The 25,992-nt window shown below is 39.9% G+C and overlaps 1 protein-coding gene and 1 long non-coding RNA gene across 7 annotated transcripts in view; both read left to right on the forward strand.

Annotated features, from left to right (window-relative positions):
• Positions 1–25,992, forward strand: part of LOC131696435 (dystrobrevin alpha) — a 71,705-nt gene that overhangs the window by 2,123 nt on the left and 43,590 nt on the right. Inside the window, exons 1-2 of one of the 5 annotated variants that reach the window (XM_058954939.1) lie at positions 12,624–12,727; positions 13,398–13,586. The exons of 1 other annotated variant lie outside the window; for it this stretch is intronic. In XM_058954939.1, coding sequence (XP_058810922.1) covers position 13,586 — 1 coding nt within the window. In that variant the 5' untranslated portion in view covers positions 12,624–12,727; positions 13,398–13,585. Of the gene's footprint in view, positions 1–11,329; positions 11,679–12,623; positions 12,960–13,397; positions 13,587–25,992 lie in introns of those variants that run through there. 3 more of the 5 variants (XM_058984986.1, XM_058954946.1, XM_058984975.1) reach the window with 3 other exon arrangements.
• Positions 22,533–23,489, forward strand: LOC131675838 (uncharacterized). 2 transcript variants are annotated; one of them, XR_009303099.1, is made up of 4 exons: positions 22,533–22,810; positions 22,865–23,047; positions 23,106–23,185; positions 23,247–23,489. It is a non-coding gene; the product is annotated as an uncharacterized LOC131675838 (long non-coding RNA). The 2 variants fall into 2 exon arrangements; XR_009303100.1 differs by having other exon boundaries at positions 22,550–22,612; positions 22,870–23,047.

A 25,992-nucleotide genomic window follows, 5' to 3' on the forward strand; every position in this document is an offset into this window, starting at 1 on the left:
TTACAAAGCATAGAATTTTTTTTGAAAATTTTTTGGAACCTAATGGACTTCGTCATAGCCAATAATAGAATTCTGCGCTTGGTCAAGTCTCCCATGTTTCCCTACTCACTTAACTCAGCTATAAAATTTCCGGAACGAGTAAACAATTGATTTCGAAACGGCAAAGTAAATTTTGGTTGCTGAACCTCAGCGAAATAGTTTCAGCAACCATTGAGAACTCAATAAAAATACATTAAGTGTTGATTATTTTCGACCGTGTTCCTTATCAGCTTGCTGTGGAAAAGCTAAGGCGGACTAGACTGCCGGACTGGCTGACTAATTGGATCTTCTCGTACCTTACGAACCGTAGCGCCTCGGTGCAACTTGGATCTATACTCTCGGATCCTTTCCACATTTCATCTGGCGTTCCTCAAGGGAGGAACTCTTCTATTTGTGCTCATTGTGAACAACCTCTGCAGTGAATTATCGTCTTTTAAAGTCATGTATGCTATTGATCTGAACATTTACCGTGTCATAACAACTATGATAGACTGTTGTGCATTGCAAATGGACGTCGATAGGATCATTGACTGGAGTGACAGAAACGAAATGAGTGTGAATATTCAAAAATGCAGCACAATCACTTTTTCACGAGTTGGACTCATCAAACGCAACACTATGCATTACACTGGTACGCAGTATTCCAGAATATGGCGTTACTGTTTGGGCTCCTTATCACACCATACATATTAATCGTATCGAACGGGTACAGAAGAACTTTATCAGGTTTGCACTTCGTCGGTTACCCTGGCAAAATCGTTTCCAGCTTCCTCCATATGAAGATCGCTGTACCCTCATCAATCTCCCTACGTTACGAGACAGAAGGATCTTTCAAAAACGACTTTTCATTTTCGACCTTCTGACAGACAACGTAGACTCTCCTGCGCTTCTAGTAAAACTTGACCTCAACGTTCCTGGAAGATCTTTCCGAAGAATTGATTTTTTCCTACGCTCCACACATTGCACGCAGTACAATCCTTTGGATGTTTGCTGTCAACTCGTCAACAGTGTCTATCATTTGTTTGATTTTAATATTAGTAAAGAATCGTTCAAATTAAAAATAGGTTTAAGTTAGTGTGCGATGTAACTTTTTTTAATCGACGGCAATACAAGTGTTGAAGTTCGACAAAAAATACTATAAACTGAGATTGTTTCTTCGATTCCGCTTTTCTCGTTGTTTCAACTATTCGCTAAGTATTACTTTAAATTTTTAAGCATTAAAATTCAAAAACGCTAAAGTTTTAAAACTTTACAGATTTCAAAGTCTATAATTTTGAAAGCATAATGCTTTAAAATCAAATTTATGAATATTTAATTTTTTTGTTTTGAATTTATGAATATTTTTCTTATTGATTTTCAATTTATTAAATTTCAAAATTCTTGGATTCTCAAATTTTTATATTTCCGATTTTTAAATTTTGAGAAGAAATGGAACTTTAAAATCTTTGAATTTTAAAGTTTTTAATGTTTAATCCTTTAAACCTTATGTTTTTTAACTTTTTAATTCCCAAATTTTGATTTAATTTATATATCACAAAATTTTCGATTAACATATCTTCAAATTTTAAAATCTATAAATATTTAAATGTTTAACTTCTTGAATTCTTAAATATATTTACTATTGAATTTAATTTTTTTAACGATTATATTTTTAAATTTTTATGCATTTCAACTTTTAAAATTCAAAATTTCAAATTAAATGTTTAGGCCTGTAAATTTTTAAATTTCCAATTTTGAACCTACAAAAAAAATATTTTAATTGCTTATTAGATTTTTAAATCTTCAATTTTTTAAATTTCTGGATTCCAAATTTTCAACTTTTTAAATTTTTGAATCCTCAGATTTTAATATTTTTTTTAAATTTTTATATCTTTCAATTTTCAATTTTTAATTCCTTTAAACATTTAAATTTTTGAATATTGAAAAGATTTTTTTTGAAGTTTTAAACAACGTTTTTTTTTAATTTCATAGTTTTTAGATTTAAAAAAAATTTAATTTCTAAAATTTTAAATCAATTAACTTGAAATTTTGAGGCATTTTGATTTTTAAATTAGTGAGTTCCTGAGATAGATTGTTTTTATTTCGATTATAGACGTTTTAGCCTTAGGGTCATTTGCCTCCTTTTTCAGGATAGAAAAATCTCTTTAGAAAACTCTCTAACTCTATGTGCGAGATTGATAATTGAATCCAAGTGAGCTGCGAACGATTTATTATCTACGCTATGCCCGCCCCTTTGAATTTGATTGACGCATCCTCAAATTTTTGTGCTTTTTGGTCATTTTTCAGTTCAGGCTTTTTTAATTTTTCGATGCTTTTATTTTTTAATCTTCATTATTTTTTATTTTTGGAATTTATTAGGTTTTAATTGTGATTTTTCGATCATTTAATTTTCAATTTTTATATTTTCAATTCATGATTTTTTTAAATGTTCCTTTTTGAAAATTTCTGGTGCGCAGAACTAAATATGCGTCTGGTCGAATTTCCGTAGCTCCGTTAGTTCATTGAGAAAGTGGATTTTCTCCCAAATTCAGCGGCGAGTGTGGAAAAAGTTTTCAGTCAAACATTTGAAAATTGAAAAATAAAAGTTATTCATACATATCGATAATAGATTGTAAAAAAGCTTGAAAAGCCCTTAACGGTGAAAAAAAAATTATTGCTTGCGGATTTTTGCGGATTTTTACGTCAGCCAGTGATATCAAATTTGCGGATTTTCCAAAATAAATAATGGCAACGCTGCTATAGAGAACAGTTGCGCAAAGAGTGAAGTCAAAAAAGCCTACCTATCGAGCACAATTGGAATACATCTCTGATACCTCTGCAGCAAAGTTGGATTCTAATTGTGCTCGATAGGTAGACTTTTTTCGGCTTCACTTTCTGCATACTCATTGCGTACCTTTATACTAGGGCCTTTAGACTTAACATTACAAATTACTTAAAAATGAAGACAAATCTTCAAATCTGGCATCTCTGGTGCACGCTGAATGACATCCCAGTTAAGTTTAGTCGGAAATGAGCCGGAATTCCGGCTGGTTTCATTAAGTATTCCGGCTCCAGTGACAACCGATTCTAACTAGAATCGGTTGTGTCACTGGAGCCGGAATACTAGCTGGAACCGCTTTCGCTCGCGTTTTCTGGCAAATTTTGACAGGAACCGAGCAAAACCCTGGCATAACTTGGACATAAACTGTGCAAAGATCCTGACAATTCCTACCTGGTAGAATTTGGCACGAATCGAGCAAAACATCAGATGTGGCAGGAAGCGTACAGAGATCTTGGCCGTACATTCCTGGCTGGATTCTGGATGAACAGTGAACAGCATCGGTTGGTTTAACCGCTTCTGTCAGTAACAGTTGTTGCATTTGAGCAAATTCTTCGCCAGAATTCTCGCACAAATCGCGCAAAATGCTCGCAGAAACTCTGCCAGCATCAATTTCGCTTTGCTCAACTTTTGCTAACCTTCTGCTTGCCTTGGGGACTGGGATGTTGCATAAATACCCACTGAGACGTCCAAAAAATTGTTTCAAAATCGTTCAACACGGGTCCAACGATGGACGTTCGTTGAACGGTTATTTGGACGTTGTCCAAATTGGTCCAACGAACGTCCGTCATTGGACGATTTTGAAACCAACCGTTCTTAGAGGGTGGTCCAACGAACGTCCTTCATTGGACGATTTTGAAACCAACCGTTCTTAGAGGGTAAGTGTGGCCGATCACACCCACCCACTGAGAAGTCCAAAAAATTGTTTCAAAATCGTTCAACACGGGTCCAACGATGGACGTTCGTTGAACGGTTATTTGGACGATGTCCAAATTGGTCCAACGAACGTCCTTCATTGGACGATTTTGAAACCAACCGTTCTTAGAGGGCAGTTAAACTCATTCCGGAACCGGTTCGGATTTCTAAATGGAGTCATTATGGATTCCAAATCAAATGCAACAACCGATTCCGACTCATGGCTGATCAACAGCTGCCCAGACACCAAATTTTCTTTGTCAGATGTTTTGCTCGATTCGTGCTAAATTTTACAAGGTAGGAATTGCCAGGATCTTTGCACGGTTTATTTCCGAGTTTTGCCAGGGTTTTTCTCAGTTCCTGACAAAATTTGCCAGAAAAAGCGAGCGAAACCGAGTTCGCCCTAGTTCAACTAACCCGACAGGACCAAGATTGAAAGAAATTTAACAGAACGGTCTCTGCCAGAAAATTTGGTGACTGGACAGGTTTTCTAATAAGCTTTTCGATTGATATGCACTGATATAGTGGAGTGCACTGGTTTTTCACTTTCGAGTAGAAATGCAGTTTTTTGCACTTTAGAGCAGAAGTGCAGAAAACTGGGTTCATGTTCCATTGACATTTCTCTTCGAATGTGCAAAGCCCGTGCACTTCACTACACCGGTGTACTGCCATCGAAAATGGCATAAAAAGCGATGGACATCTGTTGAACGGTTATTTGTGTTGAGAGGTACAATAATTACATCTTCATTCATCGATACGCATCCAAGTGCCCCTTGCATTACAGTGACTGTACACCTTTGAACTCCCCCTCGAGCACAACACAGAGAAGAAAACTAATGTGTCATAACTTTCCATGCGGTTGTCGCGTTAACACGTTTATAATACGTTTACCATAAATTTGTTCTTTTTCCAGTTCTCGCGAGTGTTTTCTTTTACCGTTCCTATATCCGAAAACCCACACGCTGTTTCTGCTGTTGTTGACCAAACCTGCCATCAGGTTATGGGCCCAGGTGGATCGGAAGAGATCGGTGGAAAAGATCCGGCCGAGTGCGTCTTTTGATAGTTTGCCGCTGCGTGAGCGAAGAGAACAATAGCTACGGGCTAACGTTCTGGTGTCTTGTGAGAACAAAAGAAAAGAACCGCTAAAGTGAACATGAGTGACGCGAAATTTTCCATTCCGAAATTGAATGGCACAAACTGGCAGACGTGGAAAGTGCGAGTGGAAATGCTCCTATCCCGAGAAGATTTATGGCACGTTATTGCCGAAGAAACCCCGGAAGATGAACGGGATGAGTTGTGGAAAATCGATGACAGAAAAGCGAAGGCAACGTTAGTGTTGTTATTAGAAGATAACCAGCTATCACTGGTGAAGAATAGTGTACACGCCCGCGATGTGTTTTATGCTCTCCGTACTTACCACCAGAAAACAACGCGGTCCGTAAGAGTGTCCCTCCTGAAGAAATTGTGCGCGGCCAACCTCCCGGAACGCGGTGATTTGGAGCAGCATTTGCACAGCATCGACGAACTATTCGACCGTTTGGATGCTGCTGGAACGGAGCTCGACAAAGACACGAAAATATGCATGCTTCTCCGCAGTCTCCCGCCTTCGTTCGATAGCATTGTCTCAGCGTTAGATAGTCGGTCGGACGATGATATTTCTTTAGATGTTGTCAAATCAAAGCTGATGGATGAGTACTGTCGTCGGCTTGAGCGTGAAAATGTTCCTGTGAAGGGAGAGAAGGCGATGCGATCTGCCGAGAACCGTCAAGGTAAGGAAACCAGATCCTGCCACTTCTGTAAGAAGGTGGGCCATCTCCGGCGCAACTGCCGTAAGCTCTTGGCGATGGAAAAGAAGGGCGAAGGTGGTGCGGCAATTGGAAAGGAGGAGAATGTGAAAGCAAAAGCGGCTCAAAGCGAAGGAAAAGTGGTTGCCTTTATCGTCGAACAAAATAAACCCAGCACCTGGATTGTTGATAGTGGGGCGAGTGCACATATGACGAACGACCGTTCGTTTTTTGCATCACTGAATGAGTTCGCTGGTGGTTGGATAACGCTGGCCGATGGGAAGAAAACTCAAATACTCGGCGAAGGTAGTGGTGTGTTATACGGTATCGATGGAAAAGATGAAGTGATAAAAATCAATATGAATGAAGTGAAATTCGTGCCAGGTCTTTCGGCCAGCCTAATTTCAGTCGGTAAGCTGGCACAGAAGAATTTGAAAGTGTTGTTTGACAGTAACGGTTGCCGGATTACGGATCCGAAGGGAACTGTTGTGGCGACTGGAGGTCGTCAAGGTGGTCTGTACTGCTTGCGGCTCGCTGAAGCATCGATGCAGGCGACAGCGGGAAAGCATCTGGAGAACTGCCAACACCAGTGGCATCGACGTCTAGGCCACCGCGATTGGTCGGCAGCAGAGCGAATCAACAAAGAACAGTTGGCGACTGGTATGAAGGTAAGCGAGTGTGGGTTGAAACTTATATGCGAGTGTTGTATGGAGGGGAAATCCGCTAGATTCCCATTTCCGGCGGTTATTGATCGAAAGTCGAATCGAGTTCTAGATATTGTACACACGGACTTGTGTGGGCCGATGAAAAATACGACACCAAGTGGCAATCGCTATGTGATGCACGTAATCGACGACTTTAGCCGATTTACGGTAACTTATCTGCTCAAGCATAAGTCGGAAGCAGCCCAGAACATTAAGGAGTACGTGCGGTGGGTTGAAAATTTATTCAAACGCAAACCACAGGTCATCCGATCAGATGGCGGTGGCGAGTTTGACAACAATGAACTTCGGAAGTTTTATAAAGATGAGGGAATTAAGCCGCAGTACACGACACCATATTCTCCGCAATCGAACGGCGTGGCGGAACGCAAAAACAGGTCGATCACAGAAATGGCTACCTGTATGTTGATCGACGCAGGTCTTGAGAAGCGCTATTGGGGAGAGGCCGTTCTTACCGCTACGTATCTTCAAAACCGGTTGCCATCTAGATCAGTACAAAAGACGCCTTACGAGTTGTGGTGGGGCCGCAGACCGGACTTGAAGCATCTGCGTGTATTTGGCAGCGAAGCCTATGTACACGTACCGGACACGAAGCGCAGTAAGATGGACAGCAAAGCAGAAAAGCTGACATTCATCGGCTACTCGATGGAACACAAAGGATACCGGTTTGTGGATCGAGAAACTGACTTGATTACAATCAGTAGAGATGCCAGGTTTATGGAGCTTGGCAATGGGACATCGTTTGTGGAGATTCCAGGATCAGTTCCATCTCGCAGTACTTGCCGTACACCTGCTGAAGACGACATTAAGCTCCTTCCTTTCAAGAAAGAAGAAGATGAAATGGAGGATGTAGAAAATGACAGATCCAATTGCGATGAGTTTTTTGAAGCGACCAGTCAGGAAAATCATTCCGGAGGAATTCGCCGTTCGGATCGGCAGAGCCGAGGTGTAGCACCTCGCCGCCTGGACGACTACGTGCTGGAGTTCGCTGTAGGGATTGCGGCATGTGCAGTAGAAGAACCGTCGAATTATAGAGAAGCCATGAAGATACCGGAATGGCGTGACGCGATGGAGGACGAGCTTGAGTCTCATCGGAAGAACCAGACTTGGGAGCTTGTGCCCCTTCCCCAAGGACAAAAACTTGTCGGTTCGAAGTGGGTGTACAAGGTCAAGCGCAATGAACAGGACCAAGTGGTAAAGTTTAAGGCCAGAATCGTGGCGCAGGGATACACACAGCGATTAGGTGTCGATTACGACGAGGTATTCGCACCGGTTACTCGACAAGCAACTTTACGTACATTTTTGGCTGTTGCTGCGAAGCAAGGCTTAGTGATTAAGCATATTGATGTTAAAACAGCCTATCTCTACGGAACGCTGGATGAGGAGCTCTTTATGCGGCAGCCACCGGGGTACGAAGCTATAGGAAAGGAGGAGCTAGTCTGCAGACTTCAGCGTAGTATCTACGGCTTGCGACAGTCTGCACGTTGTTGGAACCGAAAGCTTCATGACATTCTCGTTAAACTTGGATTCAAACCATCATCAGCCGATCCGTGCATGTACATCAAGGATACTGGGCAAGTGAAAGTATTTTTGTTAGTTTATGTCGATGACATGTTGATCGGGTCACCGGATGAGAGGGAAATTAAGACAATTTTCGACAGTTTGCGGAATGAGTTCGATTTAACGTGTCTAGGTAATGTTCGACACTTTCTGGGCATGGAGATGGTACGTGAGGCTGGTGTTTACAAAGTTCGTCTGCAGAGTTACATTGACAAGCTAGTGATGAAACACGGAATGAACGAAGCGAAAACAGCTAGGTCACCAATGGATCCTGGATTCCTGAAGGATAAGGATGGTGGAAGAGTCCTGGAGGATGCAACGAAGTATCGCAGTCTGGTTGGTGGACTTCTTTACTTAGCCGTTGTTGCACGGCCGGACATAGCCAATAGTACGGCCATTTTAGGGCGAAGTTTTTCGGCCCCGAGGGAGTCTGATTGGACAGCTGCGAAGCGCGTTTTGCGCTACCTGAAAGCTACCAGGGATTTATACCTCTGCATGGGTGGGCTCCTTGATAAGCCACTCATCGGCTATTCGGACGCCGATTGGGCCGGCGACATCGACAGCCGACGCTCAACTTCGGGATTCGTGTTTTCATTCGGAGGTGGTACTATTTCGTGGGCAAGTCGGCGACAATCATCCGTAACATTGTCTTCTATGGAAGCTGAATATGTGGCGCTCAGCGAAGCCTGTCAAGAGGCCATCTGGCTGAGGCAGCTTCTACGTGATTTAGGCGAAAACCAGGAGGAGCCAACTGTACTGAAGGAGGACAACCAAGGTTGTCTGGCGTTCGTGAAGACCGAAAGATGCAGCCGTCGATCAAAACATATCGACACCAAGGAACGTTTTGTTCAGGAGTTGTGTGTTACGAAGCAAATCGTCCTGGAGTTCTGTCCGACTGATCTGATGGTTGCGGACGTTCTAACAAAGCCTCTGGGACCGCAGAAGCACGCGATATTCTGTGAAATGCTTGGTCTAGTGAAATAGATATGAAGAAGTCGCTTATTGAGGAGGAGTGTTGAGAGGTACAATAATTACATCTTCATTCATCGATACGCATCCAAGTGCCCCTTGCATTACAGTGACTGTACACCTTTGAACTCCCCCTCGAGCACAACACAGAGAAGAAAACTAATGTGTCATAACTTTCCATGCGGTTGTCGCGTTAACACGTTTATAATACGTTTACCATAAATTTGTTCTTTTTCCAGTTCTCGCGAGTGTTTTCTTTTACCGTTCCTATATCCGAAAACCCACACGCTGTTTCTGCTGTTGTTGACCAAACCTGCCATCAATTTGGACGTCGTCACACGTTGGTCCAACGAACGTCCTTCATTGGACGATTTTGAAACCAACCGTTCTTAGAGGGATTTAATAAAAAATCGCATCTAATAATTTTTTTTTTTAAATCTATCAGGGTGACTAGATTGAATTCCTCAATATCGTGTATGCCGCATTTATGTTCCAAAAACATAGTGTCAATATAGAATTGCAAAATACTAAAACACGGAAACAACAAAGGACCCCTTTTAAAAATGTGCTTTAATAATTGGACCATTCACAGAGCACCCTACACGGAAACGAAAAACTACCTAAAACTGAGTTCCTTTGACTCAATCTCGCGGTATCGTGGGGGAACTTAAAATTAGGTAAACCGTAATGAAGGTAGTTTCCATTTAACCACGGCAAAAATTACAACTCATTGATAGGTTTTTTATACTCAAATTTAAGTTGAATTTACCTAATTTTGAGTATACCCCAAACAACTCAAAAATACCTTCCTCCACGAAAGACCTCGACTGAGTCGAATCTCTCGTTTTGTTTATGACAAACACTAATAAGTGCGAAAGCGACGCACAACTCAAAAGTAAGTTAAAAGAACTTATTCTGCAGGTTGTTTTATTTAACCGTGTATACCATTTCGGAATGAAATGCATGATGGTATAGGATCCCTCTAAGAACGGTTGGTTTCAAAATCGTCCAAAACAGGACGTTTGTTGGACCAACGTTGAACAACATCCAAATAACCGTTCAACAAACGTCCATCGTTGACCCCGTGTTGAACGATTCTGAAACCAGCCAAAAATCAATGGAAATCGTTAGGAATTAGAAAATATCGAACTTTTCCCTAGACTTTTCTACGGCTCGTATACGCACAAATACGCCACATAACACAAATACTACATCACTACTGGATGGAAGATAATAAACAAAGACGGCAAAAGCAAACGGCATTGTTTTAAACCAAGAAACTGCTCTAGTGTTCGTAAGACAAGCAAACACCCAGTAAAGTTCAGCCGGAAATAAACTGGAATTCTGGCTGGTTCCAGTTCGTACACGGGTTCCAATGACACAACCGATTCTAACTAGAATCGGTTGTGTCACTGGAGTCGGAATACGAGCTGGAATCAGCCAGGATTCCGGTTCATTCCCGGCTGAGCTTAACTGGGCAAGAGCTCACTGGTAGAGCACTCTAGTTAGAGTGTGGCCAAGACAAGTTTGACGTATCCAAACGAGCCGAAATCTGACGTATTTCTATTGTGAATACGTCAAATTTCATGTTCGTTTGGATACGTCATGGCCTCATGGCCACACTCTAATTAGAGTGCCTCTATTCCCCGGTCAAACCATTCGGAATTTGATTCGGAGTCCTGAATGGAACCAAAATGGATTCCAACTCAAATGCAACAACCGATTCTGAAACCGATTGAGTCGGAATCGGTTGTTGCATTTGAGTTGGAAACCATACTGACTCCATTCAGAAATCCCAACCGGTTCCGGAATGAGTTTAACTGGGTCACTGGACGTACAAATACGGTAGGAAAGCCCTAAATCGGTATAACTACCGATAAATGTACCCGATCAAACCATTCGGAATTTGATTCGGAATCCTGAATGGAGTATGGATTCCAAATCAAATGCAACAAGCAATTCTGAGTCGGAATCGGTTGTTGCATTTGATTTGGAATCCATAATGACTCCATTAAAAATTCCGAATCGATTCCGGAATGAGTTTAACTGGGTAGGTTTGGTCACCCTGTCACCCGGTCAATGCGGAATACTTAACTAAAGTTCAGCCGGAAAATGAATCGGAATGCTGGCTGGTTCTAATCCGTATTCCGGCTCGTGATACAACCAATTCTTGTTAGAATCGGTTACGTCACTGGAACCAGAACACTAACTATAACCAGCCAGAATTCCGACTGAACTTTACTGGGGAACTGTGAGTAAGAAGCGTAATACTGGAACGAACCAACGAACGCCCCAGGAACAAAGCTACCCTCTAAGAACGGTTGGTTTCAAAATTGTCCAATGAAGGACGTTCATTGGGTCAATTTGGACAACGTCCAAATAACCGTCCAACAAACGTCCATCGTTGGACCCGTGTTGAACGATTTTGAAACAATTTTTTGGACGTCTCAGTGAGTATTCAATATGTATAGCAAACCATTCTTTAATAACCTTGCTCTTAAAACCGGTTTTCAAAACAAAAATCGTAACTGAAAACTGACACTTGTTATCCAATTAAATCCGTTCTGGAGATATTTTGCGATCGGCCTTGTGTATTCAAAAGACGCCGCGAAAAGCAAGTGCAGCACGTTATCAACAGTCACTCCATTGTTTTGAAATGATACATTAGTGTTTTGTGAATAAAAATGTTTGACCAACAGGAGGATGACCGCGGATACTTGGTGTATGTGAACCGTTACAATGGTACTACACAGACCGATAACCCCAACTTGACCTACGTCGTGAGCAAGATCAACGAGAAATTCTTTGCTTCGAAATACAGCACATATCGGTGTGCTTGTAAGCTCTTTGCATTACAAAAGGCTCTTTATAGTGAGTATGCCCTTGGATTTGTTAATTTACCAGTAATTTATTGATTATTCGATAACCTGCCAGTTATAACAGGTCAAGGAAATTAACTGGTGACCAGGTTTTCAGTTAAACCTTCCATGTCTATGTTTATAAACAACGTTTTTAAATAATTATAACTTTTGGTTTAGGCAAGATTTGCTCACAAAACCAAGTAAGTCTAATAAATGTTACTACTACTTTTCATTAAATTGAAATTTTGTGCGCTAACTGTTACAAGTATTAGCTCTAGGACTGATTAGATTAATTCGGTAAAGAAATGGTTTGTCGATACAGACAGAATATTCATTCAATTTCCAAATAATGCAACAATTGAACAAAATTTTTTCAAGATTTCATTCACAAAATACTGAAAGTTGAGAGAATACATCGTTGGTTAGGTGTTCCCACACCAAAGAAATTTACCCAACTGGATTTTTTTAATCTACAAAAAACGACGTAAAACAAGTCGAAATATTTTTTTGCATTTGGTCCATTAATTTTTTTATTATTTCGCGATTATAGAGGTCTTAAGGGCCTCTTCGGGTTAGAAAAATCTCTTATGGAAAATTTCTAACCCTATGTGCGGGGTTGGGACTTGAACCTAGGTGCGCTGCGTACAAGGCAATCGATTTACCAACTACGCTACGCCCACCCCTCGCTACGTGGTCCATCTCCAGGTACCTGTAAAATATGAAGGAGTTGTTTTCCTATAAATTTTGGGAAATCGATTTCTTTTTTATTTAATTTTTAAAATGCCCTCCATTATGCTGATGGGGTTGCCGGTATTGCAAATATTGAAAAGCAGTACACTGCCGTTCTACCACCGTTCTACACCCAATTGTCCCATATTGCAGAACTGGCAACTGAAAAAAACACGATTGAAGATGTATTCGCATTATAGAGATTATAGAGATAAACGCATTATAGAGATAAACGATGCAACATGTGAAGCTTCATTGTCAAGATTTACATTCATAGCAAACGTTTCCAATATAATCAGTCCAGTTTTTTACTATAAAAATTCAATTAACGTTAGTTTTTTTACGAAAAATGTTAAGTGGGACTGTTATGCCGAGAAATCGGAAAGAAACTGGAGAATTCTACGCACATCATTCTCACCATGATCTATGCAAACAATGTTAATTACTCATTTTGTTTACAAAAGTGTACAAATAAAGTTTTCTTGTTACTCGGGATTTTTGGTTTCATCAATATCGGAAATATGATAGTGAGGAAGAGCTTTACAGGATTGATCTCGCGGCTGTAATTATTATTACCACACCCATCCTTCTTTATGATTTTTTCAGTGCCTGATATCTAGCGTAATACTAAGCGCCACGCAATTATTTTTTCCATTGCATGCTGTTTTGGGCTTTTTGTTAGTGGGAAAATTATGCTTAGAATTTCAACAATGGGACAAACAGGCTTGGCATTTTTTACGATGTCTTCGAACAAACTATATGAATTTGTATGTGTTTTCTGAAAATATACTTCAAAAAGGACTGTTTGATGAAAAAAGTAAAAATGCTCAAAAAGTAACATAGGACAATTATATATAGAACGGCAGTACAGGTCAGACTCGATTATCAGTAGTAATTAGAAAAATTCACTCCTGATAATCGATTCATCCGGATAATCGATTCAAAACAAAAAATAAATATATTTGATTTTCTTACATATTCGGAAAATACTATCTATAAGAACATGAATGTTCGACTCGTGGAACTTATTTTTGGTGAAACGTTTCAGTGTTTTTTTTGTCAAAAACCTGTGATAAATTATTCAAGCGAGAACGGTAAAGTGTACAACAACGATGTCTTCTGAGTTGTTTTAGGATGGTCGAAGAGCTCTATTTTGATGATAAACTTGCAGTGATTAATCCCCTTTGAAGTGAGTATCTATCTTAATTGTTTTGCATAATTGATTTTTTTCCCAACTACATGTAAAGTGCTGTGCACGTAACATTTGGTTCAATCATTTTTTCCCTTTGAAAATGTTTTTGCAGTTTTCAGAATTGTTGAAGAGCTTGTATTTGTGAACATCTTTACCGCCCATAATCGTAAGTTGGTCCCATGTTCTACGGGATTCTCTATCTACATGGGACTAACTTGCGATTATAGGCTGTTTACTGAAGACCTCAAATCGGGTGTACCCCATATGGCATAATGGACGTTTGGCATAACGGGTTTGGCATAAAGACGTTTGGCATAATGGACATTTGGCATAATGGTCATCCAGAGGTAGGGACATTTGGCATAATGGACGTTTGGCATAATGGACATTTGGCATAATGCTTATTGGGGGCTTAGGGACATTTGGCATAATGGACGTTTGGCATAATGGACATTTGGCATAATGGACGTTTGGCATAATGGACGTTTGGCATAATGGACATTTGGCATAATGGACGTTTGGCGTAACACTTATGGGGTAGTAAAGTTATATATATATATATATATATATATATATATATATATATATATATATATATATATATATATATATATATATATATATATATATATATATATATATATATATATATATATATATATATATATATATATATATATATATATATATATATATATATATATATATATATATATATATATATATATATACACAATTCTGTACATATTAATTAATAAATATTATTAAAAGCATAGTGATGCACCCTTCTTTACAAATAACGCAATTAAACATTTGTGCTCTGCTATAGTAACATGTTATTTTTTATTCTAGATATATAATAGCGGAAATTTTACTTGCTATATTAACATCGCGTTATCTAAAGGACCCTTTTAATTCATTAAAAATAATCTGTTTAATTGCGCCTATCTTTGGTTGTTTTTCTTGGTGATCCATCTAAATACATATAGATTGCATGATTCATATAATATGAAAAATATTTCCTTTGAGTAGATTCCATGTTAAAGTAACGGAACAAATCTAAAATTGTTCTACTGTACCGTTGAAATGTCACTCCTTTGATGGCAACTATAAATTTTATCCATTCGAAAGGATCTCTGAGGCCATTTACATAAAAAAATGTAGTCAATTTTAATCGCTCATGATAATTAAAAGTTTTTGACACTATTATTTTTTTGATGTAGTTGGGCCATGTGTAGACAGGGCCACATACATCTTGGAAAGTGTACAGAGCATCGTTTGTCGGTGAATTTTCCCTGTACATTCGACTCATCATTTCTAGTGGATTATTCATAATTATGCTGAAAAAAGCCCAATTTCTAAATGTTATCTTAAATCGTGTTAATCACATTATACTAAGAATTTGTTTGGTATATTTATGACATACCTAATCGTTAGTTTATCACTGATACTGCTTTCTAAAATTATGTGGTTAATTACTACACACTGTTCGATAGAAGATCTCATTTAACTTGTAGGTATCTCAATGACTACAAGTAGGAGCTGTGTAATGTCTTTAATGTTGGTACCAGTACATTTTTATGAAGTGAGTACCGCACTCATCAAGAACAATGGAAGTTGTACATTTCCACAACTACATATTAACACGAACAAAATTCTCTGCCATTCGAATTAAACCGCCATACTGTTCACATCGTGAAATATTGTGTATTTTTTGAAGCGGTAATTTTTTGAGGATGTCGGATACGGACGAGGAATTCTTCGGGTTTGCTGAAGAGGAGACTCCAGAGCAAGCACCAGAAGTGTTGAAGTCATCAAAAAATAAGGATCTACTTGCGGTTCGAGGATTTGTACACTATCTAAACAGAAAAATGGTAAGTAATATTCTGAGGTTAGTTTATACGAACACGTGGTCAGGTCTGCTGCACATGTGTTTGGATTTAACCTTACTTTCCACCTTAATTTTATTATAATTACATAATCTCAGATAATGGTAATTGTTCCAAATCCCGACTTTTCGAAAACTGACCAATTTTTTAACGGTCCAAATGGCGTAGCCACATTAGGCAGTGAAAATATTTTATTTAGAGACAAAGTAGTGTTTATTTAGTAATTGTTTTTAAACAACTTAAACTAGCAGCAGCATTTTGAGTATACTTGACAAACGAGTGGATCACAGGTTTGCTTGGGCATCCGACGGCGAGTTGGGAACTACCTCTTCCATCGGATCCACATCGGTTTTGCATTTCCATCGGATCCTTCACCACGGCTACGCGGGTAAACTGCATCACACTAGGGTCGCTTATTACCATTCTTTTTCGAGAACAATAACGCTGTTAGTATAAAAGAGTTGTAACAAAATATTTCTTAGTTTAAACTATTAGGGCTTTCCCTCCGATTGTTTGTTCTAGCGTTCCCTAAAAACAAACCATTTGAATTTGAACTTGAAATGTCAGATTTCGGGATACACGCGATTCGGAATAATTACCTCTCAAGTTATTCGTTTATTGGGACAATTAAACATATTAATTTTTGCTTCTCTCTTATTTACAGGAAGATGGAACGCACTACTGGGAGTGCAAAGGAAGGAGCCACAACCGTTCCCAGGACAAAAAGTGTTCCGCTCGCGTGGTTACAACGAAAAAAAGTGATGGCACCCATCAAATCATTTCACAGAGTGATCACAGCCACGATTTTGACCCCTGTTTTATAGTGGAGCTGAAATACCGGGCTGCTATTAAACGCCATGCGACAGAAGGTACTAGCAAACCTGCCAAAATTATTCGACTGGCAACGAACGATTTGAAGGGTAGCTCAAAGCTAGCAACGCGAAATTTGTCTGGTGCGGCTCAACGTAAAATTGTCCATCGAGCTCGCAAGGGAACATCTTTTAAGGAGCCTAGCACCCTCGAAAATTTAGAAATTCCTGAGAATCTCCAGCAAAACTTGGAAGGGGAAAGGTTTTTAATCGGAGATGTGAGCGATGGGCCAAATCGGGCATTAATATTTGGAACAAAAGAAGGCTTGAAACGATTGGAAACTGCCAAGTACTGGGTTGTGGATGGAACATTTCGCACTGCACCGGTCTTATTTCGCCAGCTAATGACAATAATGGCAAGCTGTGGCCCTGACCATCTGTCTGCTTTCCCGGCAGTGTTCACCCTTATGTCTTCGAAGTCCGAAAATCTCTACAGGACTGTTTTCGCGAAATTGATCGAAGTAGCTGAGACATTGGATATTGAATTGAATCCATCTGTCATACTTAGTGATTTTGAAAAAGCAATCATAAACGCGTGTAAGCTCGAGTTTCCGGAAGCGCAGCACAATGGTTGTTTTTTCCATTTGAGTAAGAATATGTGGGACCATATTAAAGATACAAAAACGACTGCCTTATTTAGCAGTAACCCTGCGAATTTTAATATATTTAAGAAGGTGCAAGCTCTGGCTTTTCTTCCGTCGGAGAAAATTCCAGAAGCTTTTGCAGAAATTAAAAGTTCGGCACCATCAGACTTGAACGCTTTTTTTGAGTACTTTGAAGACTATTATGTTCTCGGGAAAGTTAAACGGATCGCCAAAAGTGGGCAGCTGGTAAGATCCGAACCATTCTTTCCTCCAACGCTATGGTCCGTGTACGAAAGCGTGAAGTCACACATTCCTCGCACATCCAACCAGATTGAAGCCTTCCATCGACGATGGGGAGTAATAGTGGATCGGAAGCCAGGAGTCTTCAAAATAATTGAAGAGCTTCAACAGGAAGAGCTGCAAACGGTTGGGTTTGTTGAAGCTCATCTAGCTGGTACTCACAAAAAAAGAAATAATTTTAATAATCAAGAAACTGAATTGAAGATATTTACAATTGTTTCCAATTTTGAACAATACAACTTGATGGACTATATAACAGGAATAGCAGCGAACCTCGGTTCAAAATGTAAATAAATAATGTTTAACTCATTAGTTGTTGACCAATGAACCTTGTAAATAAAACGCAATAAAACATCTTGTATATACATATTTATGACAAAAGTTGATTACGATAAATGTGCCTCCAATTCCCAATAAGTATTATGCCAAATGTCCATTATGCCAAACGTCCATTATGCCAAATGTCCATTATGCCAAACGTCCATTATGCCAAATGTCCCTAAGCCCCCAATAAGCATTATGCCAAATGTCCATTATGCCAAACGTCCATTATGCCAAATGTCCCTACCTCTGGATGACCATTATGCCAAATGTCCATTATGCCAAACGTCTTTATGCCAAACCCGTTATGCCAAACCCGTTATGCCAAACGTCCATTATGCCATATGGGGTACACCCCCTCAAATCTATTTGTAACGCTCGAATTTATAAGCCGTTGTTTGTGAATAACCCCTTGAAAACTTGTTTTAACATAAGTTCTTAAATATCGCAGCTCCAGTATGTTCTAGGAAGCCGTTCACCTTTTCAGAAAAGTTCATCAGTTTATCTCTGTAATTTCCAAGTCATAGTGTAATATTTTATGAAAGCGTGAATGTTTCAATAGTATTTGTATTTGTTTTGTATTATTAGTAACTTCTGAACGTGTGTTGCTAATCGGCACTTGTAGAATATAGCTATAGTCGAAAAAAGTTTTGTTTTTCAAAACATGACTAAAATTTAAACATTTTACTGTCTTCTTAAGATAAAAAGCTATAGCTTCTTCAATACAATAATCCACAATTTTGTTGTAGACACCTGCTTATTTCATTTGTCGAAAAAAGAATTCAAATAGAAAATCCTGCTTCCAGGATTAGTCACTAAACCACTATGAATAACACCTTGATATTTTCCCTAGGCATTCCAAAGGCACTACCTGCCGTTAATCCAGCCGTTTCAAAGTGATCAAGTAATCACCATTTCATTTCATCATTTTTTCCAATATTTGAATGGCTGGCGTCCAAAAGGAGCTATATTTTGCATTTTTACAGGAAATGGAAAAAAACCTCCGCATTTCCAAATTAACACTGTTTTTATTGTAAATTACATTATTTTATTAGTAATTCATTGAACCAATGTTGCCTAGAAAAAATAAGATCATTACGTGTACTACTTTTCAATTCACAAGCATTTTCGTAATTCGGGGGGCTAACCCCGGGGGTAGGGGAATTGTGGGAAAAACCGACACTGTGGGTAAAACCGACACCCCACAACTTTCCCTAGAAATCAAATTTTTATTCATTTCATAATGATACATTATTATTAGTACGTTTATGTAGAGCATTTGATGAAAAATTGGATTTACGTTAGTGCGCCGAATGTCATAAAAATAAACAAAACATAGGACACCAGCGTTCATATTCGTCTGGATGTAAAATTTCGTTGGTAGATTTTAAGGTTTTAACCGAACAAAAGCTTTACAAATCACCCCATTTTTCAGTACCTATTATTATCGGCCTTTCCTATGATCAACTAGGTGCATTGAAGACGAGTTTGAGAAATTCAATATTTTTAATCGCTTTTATAAAAAAATGTGCGCTGTTGGGGTAAAACCGACACCCTTTGGTTAGGGTAAAACCGACACACTGTTAAGATGGTTGAGTTTACTTGCGATTCATTACAAAAGGCTGGGGATCTTTGTGACACTTCAATTACACTATTAGCACACTGTAGTAATAGCTGAAATACACAGAAATACTTTTATTGTGTTTATTTCTTATAAGTCTCTTTAAAAATCAAAAATTGGAATTTTTGCTATTTCTGCAAAAAGTTCATCAAACCGAATTTCTAGTGTTCTCTTGGTTTGTCATAGATGAACTTTATCACAATGAGACAATGATATTATGTATATCCCAACAGATCGTTGATGATCAGAGTCCGAAAAATCAAATCTGAAAAAGATAATTTTACTAAGAAGTGTGTGTGTCACTTATAAGTGAATGAATCCAATTAACAGAACGTAGAACGCTTGCAAATTTTCTCTTACGAAATAATATGACACTGGATGTGTTAATGATGTGCGCAAGGATTATTTGGAAATACTCATATCAATAAATAATCCTATAGCATAAAATACTCTTATTTATAGTACTACGCTTTCGAACTTTCTTCCCCTCACTACATGATGAAGCAATAAAAAGCACATATTTGCATCATACATACTCACACTTTATTAATCACGCATATTTTTATCTAATTTTTAATAAAGATAAAGATTTTAATAAAGTGGAAAGAAAATAAATTAAAGAGGGTGTCGATCTTACCCCTATAGGGTGTCGGTTTTGTGGGAGAAGTCGCGATCACTTCACAGCGAAGTCTGAAGTCTCTCGGAGTCATTATAGACGACAAGCTGACCTTCGGCAGCCATGTCGACTATACGTGCAAGAGAGCGTCGACTGCTGTTGCGGCACTATCGAGAATGATGTCCAACAGCTCAAAGGTGTGCGCCAGTAGACGTAGGTTACTGGCAGGCGTTGCCGTATCTATCCTCAGGTACGGCGGCCCGTCATGGTCAAGAGCACTGAGGGTAACCAGTTACCTACAGAAACTGGAGAGCACCTACCGCGTGATGTGCCTCAGAGTGATATCTGCCTACCGCACGGTATCACACGATGCATCCTGCGTGATAGCGAGCATGATGCCAGTCGGGCTGGTCATTCGGGAAGATGAGGAGTGCTTTGAGCTACGTGGAAATAGGGGAGCCCGCGAGCGCACCAGGGTGACCTCGGTCGCCAGATGGCAGCGTGAGTGGGACAACTCCTCGAAAGGTAGGTGGACCCACCGGCTGATACCTAGCATATCGAGCTGGGTGGGAAGACCCCATGGGGAAGTTCACTTCCACCTGACACAATTCCTGTCAGGCCATGGCTGTTTCCGTCAGTACCTCCACAGGTTCGGACACGCGGAGGTCCCAGTCTGCCCGGACTGCCCAGGTGTAGACGAAACTGCCGAACACATACTGTTCGTATGTCATCGGTTCGACGTCGAAAGAAGAGCAATGCTTGACGTCTGTGGCTGGGACACAACCCCGGATACCCTTATTCAGCGGATGTGTCAAACGGTGGAGAAGTGGAACGCAGTCTCGGCTGCTACCATCCAGATTGCCAGTAGGCTACAGGTAATCTGGCGAACCGAGCAACAGACGGCGGGCACGGCTAACTAGTGATTGGTTAGTTGGAGCGAAAAAGGCCAAGCGCAAAATAAGAGAGTGAATGGTCTGTTCATGCCGAGGTAGGTTGGCGCAGCGAATGGCAACCGCGTAAGGGGTAAACCCAGCCACCCCGAAGCAAGACAGAAGAGTGAGTGTATAGGCGTATAAGTGGACTGCCTCATGCCAAGACGGGAGGGTCGTAGCGTAGTATGTTGGAACTAAGCTATCGATGCCTCATGGCGTGGCAGAGGAGTGAAAGGGTGAGCATCCAAGTCAGTCTCACACTGCATGTTAAGGGTGAGCATAAAAGTCAGCCTCACAGGTTGGTAGCAAGCAAGGAATGAAAAAGGTGAGCACAAAAGTCAGCCTCGCATGGTATGTCAGAAGTGGGGCCTAAGAAAAATGTCCCACATGGGATGCCAGAGGGAGTGACAAAGGTACAATAGAGTGGCACGATTGAGAGTGAATCAGGTGATAGGGTGAGCACCCAAGTCAGCCTCACATGGATGGGTAGGGCGAGCACAAAAGTAAGCCTAGCAAGGAATGAGTAAGGTGAGCACACAAGTCAGCCTCGCATGGAACGTAAAAGGTGAGCACAAAAGTCAGCCTCATGTGGGAGTGTTTGAGAGTGAATCAAAGTGTGATTGAGAGAGCACCCAAGTAAGCCTCATACAGGATGTATGATCGCGCGAGTGAGAGTGAATGAGTACATTGAGTACAGCCATCCCCCCAGAAGTAATACCGAGAGGTAGTTCCTGGGAGGAATGATGGCGGAGCCCAATGGAGTTTAGTCGGTATTAATGGCTGGTCACCATTCGAGTCCGACACGCCCCCAGTGCACCCCGTGTGGTAGATTGGACCCTACCGTTAGTACGTGTACTGGGCTAGGACATAAAGGTCTTCTCCATTGTAAAAAAAAAAAAAAAGGGTGTCGGTTTTACCCGCAGTGCCTACAAAAAGTCACTTTGTTTTCCAAGTTTTACAACCAATAATTTTTAATGAAATCAATTTTTCGAAGCGCTGAAAAAATTAAGTCTTGTTAATTGTGCATTAAAATTATAATTTTAACTTAGAAAAAGTGTTAAGCTTAAGGTGTCGGTTTTAACCATAATTCCCCTATCTGGAGTCCAAAAGTGGCTAACCCACAATTCAAAATCCTTTCCTTATCTTTCATTTTAGAGTTATGGTGCCTTCGGCAAAGTTTTTTTATTTCGATTAGAGGTTTTAACCTTAAGGTCATTCGCCTCTTCGAGTTAGAAAAATCTCTTATGAAAAATTTCTAGCCCTATGTGCGGGGTCGGGACTCGAACCCAGGTGCGCCGCGTACAAGGCAATCGATTTACTAACTACGCTACGTCCACCCCCTTTTTGGCAAAGTTGTTGTGTGACATCTAGCACTTCATTTTATCATTTCATATTAGTTCGGAATTCTGTTGCTAGAGCGGTGCTGTTATCAACTTTTAATGGAATGAGATAGAAAGATGGTGTCTACAGCAAAGTTGTATACAGTCGTGATTCGCTGGTTGAACACTTTTTAACTGGACCGCTTTTTAGTCGGACCTCCGCTAGTTGGACCATTGTCCAACTAAAAAGCATCTGAATGTCAAAATCTCATGTCAAATTTATTTTGACAATCAATCTGACAGTTATTAGAGATGTGAATAGATGTAATTACACTACTAACAAATACAAATTAAATACGCCAAGGTCCCATACAAAAGAGTATTCAATGTTTGGCTCACGGAAAAATCAAAATACGCTACCCAATTTATCTGATTCGTTTTGACAATTCTGACTTGCGAGAAAAAATTAAACTGGCAACGCCATCAGATCAAAGCATGCTGTAGGTTGCCACAACAGGAGATTTGTTTTGTTTTTCGTCTAGAACTTGACAATATACATTTTCTTATAAAAGGTTTAAAAGTGATTAGAATTAACCGCTCATCCCCGGAAAACAATTGGGGATTCTGAATAGTTCCTCTATTGGTAGCATCTTAATAGCACCAATCGATTTCAAAACACAATCGGAATCGATTATTGCTCTTGAGGTCGAACCCATAGGAAAATATTTCAGAATTCCGAAACGATCACTGGATGTTTTTTTTTAAATTCGGTTAGTATCCTCTTGTATCCATTGGCATTTAACACAAATGTAGCTTTCTAACAGTTTAGATCCGTGAGCAGTCAACACCGTAGCAAAGTTTATTGCTGGGGCCCTATTCTCACAGTCATGTCACCTAGTGATTAGAATAAAAAAAATGAATTTTCTTCAATAATTAATTATCAATGATAGGACTGTGAGAAAGGAGCATCTGGAAAGTTACGATTATTCACTTTTCTCAAGTCCAACGTAAGTTTACGAACAATTTTAATACGAAAGTTTTGCTGTTCTAATTATTATCTTTTAGGCTCTACCTGATTTACACCATTTTCCAATGAAATCTCAGGAAAGGCGACACATCATTCAAACAAAAGGGTCCTAAATTCGGTACACATTCTATTTCAGAGTTCACTAATACGAATATAACTGATTTACTTACTGATTATAGTAACTGGTATGTTTTTCAATACCCTGGTGACTATTTTACGTTCGTTACAGCGTCAACGATTCGGTTTCATAAAATAAAGTGCACAAGACTTTTGGTGACATATGAGGTGATCGAAGCATCAATGAGTGGTGGACAATATAAATAATGTACCGTTCTTAGATCACGAAATATACATGAACTCATCCGAATCATCCCCAGAGTATAGTTGTTCTCCTAATTGCTAATTATAACTCCACATATTTACATGGTACTTTCGATTTATTTTCTCGTTTTTCTAAAGTTATCCTTTTGCCCGTCCATCAGCATAACTTTCTCCCATACTACTTAGAAGTATTCGGGGTTTCTACCATTTGGTTTTGCTGGGGAACTGGATGACATTTCAGGCAAATTTCCGAGGCAATAACTTGCAGTTATTTATTTAATATCCTGGTAGATAGTTTTGATGCACTTTTTTGTGATTTTTGTTGAACTGAATCGTTTTTAAATAAAAGGATAGGAACTGACTCAGTTTCAAACTCTCAGAAAAATAGGCGAGGAAAATATTCAAATAAAAATTATTGTTCATCTAATATAAATCATCACATTTATTCCGTTTTCATTTTCCGTTTCGTTCTTACGGTTTGCATATCAGATTTACCTGTTCCCAGTTTCTTCATAACTAAGAATTATTTATCGATTCTCTCTTAGGAATAGCAGAACCAACGATCAATCCATGTGTTTTACAGTTCCACCGAGATCACTTTTGTAGATTGGGGCAGATCGTTGAAACCGATTCTGTCGATTCAAATATTTTATTTGTTTATTAATCTTTCTGTTAAAAATTCAACAAGCTCACCTGGAAACGCGTCCCGTTACTGAACTTTGTCGTGGAATTTACAGCTGAATCATACATCACATGAAGATTAGCACAAGATAAAGAAAATCGAGTGTAGTATTTTGTACCTTCCTACGGTTCCAGTGCTTGACTAAGGTTACCTTCGAGAAATGGGATAACTAGCTCTTCCCATAAACGGCATTTTCGACTCCGCACTCCCAGAGCGCCTGCTCGAAGATATCGTCCACCGATTTGCAGCATATCTTGATTATGTAGAAGGGACTCGTATAAAGATGATTCAATCGCACCTAGATTGAAATGGCCATAGAAAAGCGCGAGTTCGCTCACTCTGCGGGTTAACCAGTTTACGGTTTAACAGTAATCATCGATCTACGCTGGAGGTAGGATTATGCATATCAGGAAAAACTCCATGTACTTTGAAACAACAGTGTAAAACTCATGTGAGAACAACTACGGAGTCATGGTCATTTAATTCAGCGTGGATTTTTCTAGAAAACGCATTTGTCCTCCCGTCGTCGCTTACTTCTGTCGACTTTTTTAGTAATCTGATCACGCGCAGTTTTCATCAATTAGTTCTCTTCAAGTTTGTCTCATTGTTACGGTTTGGCTGAAAAATGTGTCCGGAGCTTGCTACCGAGCTGGAATACCCGCTTTCCTTCGTTCTAATAGTAACACAGTTACTGAAAGATCCTGCGTTATTCGTTCGACAACTACCGGCTGGTCCATTTTCGATTACGCTGAAGCCGCACGACTGAAAAAGATCTGGTACTAAGTTGCCATAGTTCAGTCTAAACCGACGGCGGAAGATGAAATTGCCCAAACTAGAGCCACATTCACACAACAAAATTTTAAAAGTATTTATTTAGCAACAAATCAAAACATAAAAATGCCATAGAAACAACAATAATCTTATCAGTGTAGCCAGTTTTAGCATTATTTCATCAATGTGCACTGTCACTTTGACAGTGTACCTTTCCAGGTACAGGGTAGCTTAAAACGTGTCCTCGAAAAATCATCAGAGCATTCCGTATTAACATATTTGTATTTGCTACTAACAAGAGTTTTTGACATCTGTCAGTCGGTCTAACTAACGAATTTACCAAGCAAACGTTACTTCAGGTGCTTGGACTTCGGGCATCAGAAGAAGAACTGGAAGGGCCCGGGCAGGTCTGCACTGTATACAAAATATTGGGAAAAGGGGCACGTTGCTAGAGACTGCTCGAAGCAACCAAGCTGCATGATCTGCAACCCGGAGGACGGAAACGAGCACACGACGAGGGGTTTCAAGTTCCCTGGGTACATAAAGGCGAAGGCTGCCCTACAATGATGGAGATAACCTAGTTTAATCTCAATCATTGCAGCATTGTACAGCAACTGTTTTGGCGGTCGACAACAGAAACAAAGTGCGACGTTGCAATTATTGCAGAGCCGTATCGTATTCCTCCCTGTAACGGTAACTGGGTGGTGGATGTGCAGGGATGGCTGCAACACAAGTAATGGGCGGTTTGCCTGTTTAAGAGATAGTGGATAACACACACGAAGGCTTCGCGATCGCCAGGATCAACGGCGAATTCGTCTGTAGCTGCTATGATCCCCCAAGATGGACACCAGAGTAATACCATCGGATGCTGGACGCACTAACCGACTCGTTAGTTGGGCGAACGCCGGTTGTTATAAGAGGAGACTTTAATACTTGTGTCGTGGAGTGGGGTAGCAGGTTGACCAACACAAGAGCTTGCAGTTTGTTGGAAGCCTAGTACATTCCGTAAAGATGGTCGGGAATCCATCATCGACATAACATTCTTCATTCCTTCGCTAATGGATAACATGAATTGGCGAGTTAGTGAACAGTACACACATAGTGACCACCAAGGATCGAATGTATGGGTTTTTGCAAAAATGTGGAGAGAC

This window comes from Topomyia yanbarensis, chromosome 1 (assembly GCF_030247195.1).
Source record: "Topomyia yanbarensis strain Yona2022 chromosome 1, ASM3024719v1, whole genome shotgun sequence".
NCBI lineage: Eukaryota > Metazoa > Arthropoda > Insecta > Diptera > Culicidae > Topomyia > Topomyia yanbarensis.